The 9796-nt window shown below is 36.8% G+C and overlaps 2 protein-coding genes across 2 annotated transcripts; one reads left to right on the forward strand and one right to left on the reverse strand.

Annotated features, from left to right (window-relative positions):
- Positions 1-153: 153 nt before the first annotated feature.
- On the forward strand, positions 154-2868 carry LOC102594975 (protein GPR107). Its single transcript, XM_006345618.2, has 2 exons — positions 154-832; positions 1860-2868. The coding sequence occupies exons 1-2, from the start codon at positions 343-345 to the stop codon at positions 2669-2671; spliced, it is 1302 nt and encodes a 433-aa protein (XP_006345680.1). The 5' UTR covers positions 154-342; the 3' UTR covers positions 2672-2868.
- Positions 2869-3321: 453 nt separating this feature from the next.
- On the reverse strand, positions 3322-9205 carry LOC102595308 (uncharacterized). The gene is made up of 6 exons (XM_006345619.2): positions 8959-9205; positions 7387-7522; positions 4514-4598; positions 4379-4426; positions 3906-4027; positions 3322-3810 (listed from the first exon to the last, which is right to left on the reverse strand). Exons 1-6 carry the CDS (start codon positions 9119-9121, stop codon positions 3690-3692), a joined length of 675 nt encoding a protein of 224 aa, XP_006345681.1. The 5' UTR covers positions 9122-9205; the 3' UTR covers positions 3322-3689.
- Positions 9206-9796: the final 591 nt, after the last annotated feature.

Below are 9796 nucleotides of genomic sequence, written 5' to 3' on the forward strand. Positions count from 1 at the left end.
AAATCGGTTTTATTTTATCGGTTTGGTTTGGTTTTTCGGTTTGGATCGGTTTTTATCCAAACCGTGAACACCCCTACAAGTAGTAGATATTTATTTTTTTTCATCTCTTTATTTTTATTGTTTTATATATATACATAAAAAAACAAAAGACCTCTCTTGGTTTTAGATCCCAAATTCCCACCTAATACATTAGATCTAACGCACATAGGGTCAATATCGTCATTTCAAAGCTATTTCCTGTAAATCTTATTCCAGATTTCATTTTCTCCAACTTTCTCTTTACCAAATTCTCCTCCGCCGCCAAATTCCACCATCGCCGCCGTATCCACCGCCGGACAAAAAATGTTGAAATTACCGATCCTCTTTCTCCTTCTACTCTGCCTCTCCTCATTCACCTCCGGCGAGATAAAAAAACTGAAGATCCGATCCGATAACCGACCCATGATCCTCTTCGAACGATTCGGGTTCACACATACGGGTCAAGTTTCCATTAGCGTCTCCTCTGTCTCCGTCATCTCCAGTCTAGCTACCTCTGATCCTTCCGGACTCGGATTTTTCCTCCTATCTGAAGAATCCCTAATTCAAGTCCTTATTGAGCTTCAACAAAACCCTAATTTCTGTGTCCTTCAATCCAATTACATTCAACATTTATTCACTTTTCGTGAACTTTCTCTTCCACCCAATTCGTCATTCGATCGAGCTTACCCTGTAACTTCCCCTAATGAATACTCTCTCTTCTTCGCCAATTGTGCTCCTGAATCAAAAGTTTCAATGGATGTACGCACTGAGCTTTACAATCTCGATGGCCGCGTTAAAGATTATCTGTCTGCAGGTTTTATTCGATTACCCACTTTGTATTTTTTTTCTGATAAATTGCTCTTTTTGTATAGTTTTTTTGGTTATTTTGGGAAATATGTGCGTTTGATCAAATTGAGCTTCCATTGTAAGGCTGCAAAATATGAAAATATGATAGTGAAAGGGACCTTTTGGTTTGGTATGACAGAAATGTTTTCCTTGATGTAACCATTTTCCGCGAAATCCTAATAGTTTCGTTGATGAAATCAGTTTTTATGGTGTGTTACACCTTGAATTGTGTAAACAAAATATATTCTTTGATGAAATTTGATTGGTTACTTGAATTGTGAAAAGCTTAATATAACTTCATGAACTCATTTTCATATGCTTGAATTCTTAAAATATTTTTTACAAGGGAGATGCTTTTCATCAAAATGGGGAGTATAACTTGGTGAAAGTCATTTCTTTTGCAAATGTCCAGCTCTTACCCTCTCATTCTAAAAAAAGGAAGAAGCTTTCCTTACGGCGTATCAACCAAACCCAAGCAAATGATCAGAATGATGATTTCCCGAATAATAAACATTTTGATGGAAATGTTTCGTTCGAACAGATGATAATACTCTAATACTTCTACTAGCTTGTCATATTCAAATATTATACAAAAATGGGTGCTTTGAGGGCTGGTGTTTAAATCCCCTGTTTCAAAAGGCATTTCAACACCAGGTGGAAGTTATGTTGGAGCGGGATAGAACTTGTTCAAAGTTATGCCCGGACAGGCATTTAACAAGGTATGCTCCGGCCTGGCATTACTTCAAACAAGTAATGCCCCGGCTAGGGACACTTTGAGCAAGCTAGGCCTTGCCAACCTACTCTTGCAAAACTTCCTTACACTGGGACAAACGTTAAATAGGAAAACCTGAAATGATCCTATTTGTGCAAATCTCTCAATATTATGATACCATGACAAGCCATTTTGGTGGAAATGGCCATAATGCAGGTACCCACTATGTATTTCTCATCTCTCTGCATATTTAACTTCTCATTATCTTCCCCTCTTTCTACAGGTCTTACGCAGTTGCCAACATTGTATTTTTTATTTTCCTTGGTTTATTTTGGCTTCTTGGCCGTCTGGGTGTTGGTGTGTTTGAAGAATAGGATATCAGTGCATAGGATTCATGGACTTATGGCACTTTTGGTTGTAATGAAGGCATTGAATTTGCTTTTTGCTGCTGAGGATAAGCATTATGTTAAGGTTACTGGGACTGCACATGGATGGGATGTGTTGTTCTACATTTTCCAGTCCATGCGTGTGGTTTTGCTTTTCACTGTTATTGTTTTGATTGGTACTGGGTGGTCGTTCTTGAAGCCATTTTTACAAGATAGGGAAAAGAAGGTGTTGATGATTGTGATTCCGCTTCAGGTTTTGGCTAATGTGGCTTCGGTCGTTATTGGTGAAACAGGTCCTTTTATTAAGGATTGGGTGACATGGAATCAGGTCTTTTTGATTGTTGATATTGTGTGCTGCTGTGCTATTATTTTCCCCATTGTGTGGTCGATTAGGTCATTGAGGGAGACTTCCAAGACCGATGGGAAGGCAGCAAGGAATTTGGCAAAGTTGACTCTTTTCAGGCAATTTTATATTGTGGTGATTGGATACTTGTACTTCACAAGGATTGTGGTTTTTGCATTGAGGACAATTGCCGCGTATAAGTACCAATGGGTGGCGGACTCTGCGGAGGAAATAGTGAGCTTAGCTTTTTACGTTGTCATGTTTTACATGTTTAGGCCTGTGGAAAGGAATGAGTACTTTGTTCTTGATGATGAGGAAGAAGAGGCTGCAGCATTGGCTCTTCAAGACGAGGAGTTTGAGCTGTGATTTTGAAGTCTTATGGAGGAGGTCTCTTCCCGACATTTTATACAGTTCTCAGCCTAACACTGTGAGTTTTACCTGGAATGACAGTAGGTTTACTGGAATGAATTACAATTCACTGTTGTTTGGAATCACAATACAGACCTTTTATTTTTGTATAATGGAATTGTTATATAAACCTCATTTATCATGATTTTGTTTCATCTGTCCCTTTTATCGTATTTCCTTGGCTTCTCCTGAAGTTGTAACGAATGCGTGGACCATACATGAGAGGAATTTAACTTGGCCATTGATGAGTGTTCATTGTCTATCTTGATAACTTTAGGATGCACTGGAGTATGTTCATCCTAGACTGGTTCCCCTAAGTTTTGCCCACTTATATATAGCGATAGTGGTAGCATATGGATGGGTCGGACTGAATTTGGAAGTGGACCATTTTTTGTCACCCCTAATAAAAGGATTACTGCACTGATAAGTATATGATATATCATCAACATTGACCACATCTTGACAGTTGTGTTGTTTAGGGCTACTGAGGATTAAAATGATCTTGACAGTGTTTTCTCACGTCTCTGCATTGTGACAATGTTGAAGAGGATTTCATTTGCCAATGTTTTTCTGAAATTTAAACTTAAAAAGTGTCTAATACCGAATAATTGAAACAAGTGGTAGTATCTAAATAAAGGGACTTGAGGAGACTATCATAAACATGAAGGGCCTTCTAAAAGTATAACGCTTGATGACTAGATCAAACAATCCAAGCAAAAGCTAAGAACATCTCCTTTTTGGTCCCTCCTTGGACAGTTTTGCAAAACAATGTCATTCAAAATATTGATAAGGTTATATTATTTGGACTTTCATCTCAGCTTTTCCTACCGTAAATGAAAATAGTTCTCTGATGGAAGGATTGAAGCCTGGACAAGAAGGTACACAATCCAAGCATTCCAAATCATCATCGACATCCTAGCAATTGAGCATCGCCAACAGGGAAACAAAACGTAGATTATCTTGGAGATGGATGAGATTACTGAAGAAGTCGCACTGTAATTTGGTTATTAAGACAGAAGCCTCTGTTCTTCGTAATAAATGCATGTGTTGCCTTAGCCTGCGAGGGAAACTCCACAAAGACTGTTCTAGTTGGTGGTCTGCAACAAATAAGCCAGAAATCCATCTAATTACTAACAGAGAACACATAACAGTGAATAAAGCCACCGACATGTGAGTGGTAGAGCTTAGATACCTATCAGAAGCTCGTTGTGGTCTGCCGAACATTTGGATTGCTGATGCATCATACTGGCAACCAGCAAGGAAACGTTCCACATCTTCGGCAACTGCATTTCGAGGGACCCCTACCAATAAAATCTGATAATGCCAACAATCATCATTAGATTTTTGCTTCAAAGCATGAACATCATCATTCAGAAAAAAAAGAATAATTCATTGTTTTTAAAAAATAAAACTAGCATCCGAGTCAGGTTGCACACACCTCGACTACTACACCGTAAGTGTTACCTCCCGGCAACACAATATCAAGTAACTATGCTATGACTAAGGCTTAGACATATAGAATGAAATCACCTAGTATATTTTTTTGTCTCCTATTAGTTGAGGTTTTTATTTTGTTATCAGCCCTTCCACCACCATCTACCACAGCCCAACACACAGAAAAAAGGATGGAGACAGTAAACATTAGAGTCTACAGACCGGACTTACAGTTTTTCCATCATAGCGTGGCAAAGTGTCCCACTGTTGACGACCAACCTATAATCATCAAAAAGGTAGAGGAAATGACAATTTTGCATGTTACCCTCCAGAGATTAATAATCAAGATGTATATTGAAGCAGTACCCTCTCCATTCTGAATAAGCCACCCTTCCGATTTCCTTCCCTAAGTGTAGCCTCATAAGAATTTCGAGTAGGGAACTGAATCATCCTATTCATGCGATAAAATAGGGAATACCGCAGTAATAAGTATTTTCATTTCTGATAAAGCAGTAACAGCAATATTTAAAATATATTAAGCAAACGGGCAAGAAAGCTTAGACTACTCTATCGTTGAACAAACAACTAAGTACAGAAAAAATGCAAATAAAATTGACAACTTCAAGAACTATTGGTGGAAAAGGAAACAACTGTGACAAGAAACATCATTAGGGAACTGGAATAAACTAAAAAGCGCTTTATTACCCACATTGACCAAGTATTGGTGGTGTAATTCAGATTAACTCACAAGTTACTAGTCAATACTGCCGTACAAATTATGTAAAAAATGAAGCAAGACATTCAATCTGATAACAAATGATATATCCTGAAAAGTCCAAGGGGACGTTTGGTTTGCAGCATAAGGTAGTGCAATTTATATATTAAACAAGGTATAAATATGCATTGTTCGGTTACCTTTTTTATCATCCCCATATACTCTACATTAGTTAGTCTCTGCATTACAATTCCTACATTACTAAGCCCTGCATAACTAAATCTTTGCATTACAATCCCTACATTATTAATTCCCGCATAACATGCTCCTAAACAAAATGGCCCCTCAGTTTGTTTGGTTGGTAAAAGTAAAGTATTTTGTTAATAAGCATCTTCATGTATTAAGAAGGTGCTGGGTTATATATAACTATATAAGTATGTATAAGAAGCCCTTTTCTTAAGTGTTTATGGTCCAGTACCATTCACACTCTTAGTTATTCATTCTAAGCTTTAATCTTCCCTTTTCAGTTTAAAAAAAAAAAGTTATTCATTCTAAGCTTTTGACAAAATAGTATGAGTCCAAATACTGCTAACAACTGATAAGATAACCTTTCATCAAAACAAATGATAAGATTACCTTTACAAAGAATCTATATCCTGTCAAGTTTTTATACATTGATCCTTCCATGAAATTGCCTATACCAAGAGAGAATACCTAGAGTGCAAGGAAGTGAGGCTTGATACCAAGACCATCCAAAAGAAAGAAAGTTTCAAGTATCTTTGGTCCATTATCCAAAGTAATCAAGAGATTGATGATGAAGTCACTCATCGTATTGGTGCAGGGTGGATGAAATGGAGGCTCACTTCTGGAGTTTTGTGTGATAAGAAGTTGTCACCAGAACTTAAAGGCAAATTCTACAGAGTGGTGGTTAGACCGACTATGTTGTATGGAGCGGAATGTTGGCCAATTAAGAACTCTCACACACAAAAGATGAAAGTTGCGGAAATGAGAATGTTGAGATGGATGTGTGGGCACTGGGAGAGATAAGATTAGAAATGATGATATCCGAGACAAGGTGAGAGTAGCCTCAATTGAGGAAAAGATACGAGAAGCGAGGTTGAGATGGTTCAGACAGGAGATAAGGAGATGTGCGAATGTCTTAGTGTGAAGGTGTGAGAGATTGACTATGGATGGTTCCAGGCTAAGTTGCTCGGACGGTCCAAAAATGTTGCCGCACCCATGTCAGATCCTTAAAAATGCACTACTTTTGAATAATCCGACACGCACCCAATGAAAGTTTTGAAGAGTCCGAGCAACATAGGTTCCAGGAGAGGTAGAGGTAGGCCAATGAAGTATTGGGGAGAGGTGATTAAACAAGACATGACACAACTTAAGTTGACCGAGGACTTGACCTTAAATAAGAGGTTATGGAGCACAAAGATAAGGGTACAAGGTTAGTTAGGTTGTAGATTATTGTCCCGCTTATCCTTCCAAACTAGAAATCGTGGTATTACTCTGGTAGTTTCTTGTTCTTCGACCTTTGTTACTATTTTATGTTTCTTGTACTTCAATTGTAGTATTATTTTGTTGTTGTTACTGTTCCTCCATAGGAATACTCTGACATGCTTTCTTTAGTATTATTTCTCTTCATTTTTCCTATCTTCTTCACATTTCCTCGTCTCTATTCATCTCCCATATGTCCCTCCTCTCCTCCCCCACATGCAAACACATACTAATAGAGCTTAACATTGATGGATTTTCATCTGCTCCGCTTTTTTTGCTCTTCCTCAAACGGAGAAACAAAATATGATATACTAAAAGAAGTAAAATCATGTTTACTCCATTAAAGGAGTAATAGTTATGTATTTATATGATCCCGGCCACCATGGATGGTAGTGATGGCTCAGCTTTAGCCAAAAGCCTATAATTTAATATTGTCTTTTGTAGTTTGAAAGTTGGGTCTTGGGTATGGCAGTTCAGTTTGGAGAAGCAAGAAAGAGAGTGAAAAATTGGTGGGAGGGTGTGTGGTGCTACTGTGAGTAACAATTTAACAAAGCAGAAAAAAATTAGATGGCCTGGGCAATAGCTTATCATGGTTTCTCTCTTGTTCATGACCATTGTGTTATGCTGGGTATAGAAATTTCGAACTCAGGAATGATGGATAACTTTAAATAATCTTGTCGTTTAACAGTAAAAAGGAAAGTGAAGAAATGGTATAGAAAGTTAAGTGAAGAAATGGTTTTGGATCATAGAGATGGACTGAAGGAGGAGAGGTGGTAGCTGGCAGAGATGGGCAGGAGAGAGAAAAAAAGCATGGGTGGCAGTCCTTTTTCTGAAAAGTGTTCGTATTTTTGTGTAGGAGAAAAGAATTTTTGAAGAAGGAAACATTTGACTTGGGTCAATTGCATCATGTGTAAAGAGGCTGTATGCTTTGGATTTGCTTTTGGCTTTCACAACCGTGGTGTAATTGTAAGCACTTTCCTCATAGACATTGTTAAACCTTAAATCATAAAAGAAAACTTACACTGAAACTGGAGCATAGTTCATGTTGTACTCAAATCTAACGTCATCTGGGCTCAATCTAGAACTCCCTAACATGTTAAGAATGTCACTCTTCCTTGTATGCTTTCCAGTGACAAAAAGTCTCCCATAAACCAAACCTGAGAAATAGAAATACCAAGATCCTGGATCAATCTCATATAAGATTGCATATGCATTTGTGTCACCAAAAGAAAAGGAATAACTCACATCTTTATTAAAACTTGTCCACTCTACATGTGTGGGAATAAAGGAAATTGACGCAAAAGAATTGGATATAAGGAATCCATAACTTTTTAATGGTTGATAATTGCCTCCAACACCACCTATGTGATCTTCGTGAAGCATAACTAGAACAAGCTTGTAACTTAAATAAAGGAAGGGGATGGAGTAGTTTGATGGTTAGCATAAAAATTGCCAAAATAGGATAGAACAGTGAACTCATATGAACACGTGTGGCAAGGATACAAAGTATTCATATAGCTGACCCCAATTACTCCAACTAGTGTGGATTGAGGTGTAGTTGATTGATTGATGATTATTACCTCCACTCATGTGTTAAACTCACAAATTTTTCAATACAATTAAATCCAACAAAATATTTTCACCGCCATGAGTAACTAAATTTCAAGGTGTTTAACACGTCAAATACTTACCTAATACCTAGTAGCAAACTAACAATGCTCAAACAAAAAGCAAACAGGGAAAAGCCAGGTAAACTTGATAAGTCCTTCATAACCACTTAAACAATGATTTCAAAATTCTCAAGCATTAGGGACACAATACCTAGTAGAAAATTGAAAATGATTAATGAATAAGCAGAACAGCCAAAATCATAGTTCCTAAACACTCAAATATTTGAAAAAATACGCATGTAAATTAACAAGACTGCGTAAAAGTACAAATAAGCAAAAGGGTATCCATAATTTCTTGCATTATGCATATCCAATCCAAAAGGTTAACAAAACCATTGGAAAAAACAAATTCCAATAAATAAACAACAACAAACAACTCTCAATTTGGTTTTCTGTTCTGGAATGAATCTGTTCTAAAGGAAGACCTGCCTATACTGAAGAGGGGCTGGTTCACGGTAATGAATGGTGCTATCGGTCGGGGCAAGCACAACACTCGTTCCCGCAGCCCCAGTGAAATCCCACAAAATAGGATCTGGGCAGGGTAGACTGTATGCAGATATACAGAGGTTATTTCCCATAAAGGGTTCAATTCTAATAAACAAACAATGATTTCAAAATTCTCAAAAACAGGGACACAGTTACCTAGTAGACAATGCTCAAAGCTTAATGAATAAGCAGAACAGCCAAAACCATAAACCCTAAACACAGAAATATTTGAAAAACCCCCCACAAAAAAACAGATAAAAGTACAAATAAGCAAAAGGGTATCCATAATTTCTTTCATAATGCATATCCAACCAAAAAAACTTGAACAAACTACTGAAAAAAAAACACAAATTCCAACAAACAAAAAAAGTGAACTTTAAGAATAAATATAACATCAAGATCATTTTTTATCAAATATTTAAAAGATTCATGTATACCAGAAGATGGGTTTCGGAGGAATGGATCAGATGAATTGTCCTTCTGGGGTGTTTCCATTTGGGTCGAAAACTGTCTGCAGAGAGATAATGTCAGCCCTTGATTTTGAATACTCGTTTGAATCGAACGGTTCGATTTAGCCACAGCACGCAATAAACCCATCATCTTGGAACAACTTCGAAGCTAATTTTTGAGAGTACAGTGAAGTTTCGGCTATGGCTATTGAAGAAGAAGACTCGGCTAACAATGGCTGCGGCCCAAGTATTAATACGAATTCACTAACAGTACTAATACGATGTCGTTTTCAGTGATGAGGTATCAATACGGCGCCGTTAAACACACTAAAATATGTCACTCAAAAAATTATAGTAAATAATATATATTAAAAAATGAGCAGAAATTACACTTTTAAGAAGTTACACCAATTATCATTATTTAAGTGACTTTTGTGCAACAAAATAAAATTAAAGTGAATTTCTAAAATAAAAGTTACTAGTCAAATGATCGTTTGAAAAATTAACTCAAATAATCTGTAACTAGCTGAAATCAAGGTATTATATATGATAAGGGGTTTTTTTTTTGGTTATGATAGGAAATAGAAATTCTGTGACAATATACAAATGATTATGAGATTTTGAATATCCATGATTAAAGGCTCACCCCACCCTGTACAAGTCTAAATATGCCTCGATTTATATAGATTTAATTAAATATAATTCACACCATTCTATGACCATCCCTATTTATGAAACTAGAGATTTAAGCAATATAAAAGATACAATTACCATATGTGGATTGTAGAGATTTAAGCAATATAAAAGATACAATTACCATATGTGG

Source organism: Solanum tuberosum, unplaced genomic scaffold (assembly GCF_000226075.1).
Source record: "Solanum tuberosum cultivar DM 1-3 516 R44 unplaced genomic scaffold, SolTub_3.0 scf00071, whole genome shotgun sequence".
In the NCBI taxonomy this organism is placed as follows: Eukaryota; Viridiplantae; Streptophyta; class Magnoliopsida; order Solanales; family Solanaceae; genus Solanum; species Solanum tuberosum.

Excerpts from the sequence above, each read along its gene's own strand:
- LOC102595308 (XM_006345619.2), bottom strand. The coding sequence starts at position 9,121 with ATGATGGGTTTATTGCGTGCTGTGGCTAAATCGAACCGTTCGATTCAA. Across the intron at positions 4,599-7,386 it reads AACTATGCTCCAGTTTCAGT|GATGATTCAGTTCCCTACTC; the intron begins GTAAGTTTTCTT and ends TCGCATGAATAG. Across the intron at positions 3,811-3,905 it reads CCACAACGAGCTTCTGATAG|ACCACCAACTAGAACAGTCT; the intron begins GTATCTAAGCTC and ends TATTTGTTGCAG.
- LOC102594975 (XM_006345618.2), top strand. The coding sequence starts at position 343 with ATGTTGAAATTACCGATCCTCTTTCTCCTTCTACTCTGCCTCTCCTCA. Across the intron at positions 833-1,859 it reads TAAAGATTATCTGTCTGCAG|GTCTTACGCAGTTGCCAACA; the intron begins GTTTTATTCGAT and ends CTCTTTCTACAG.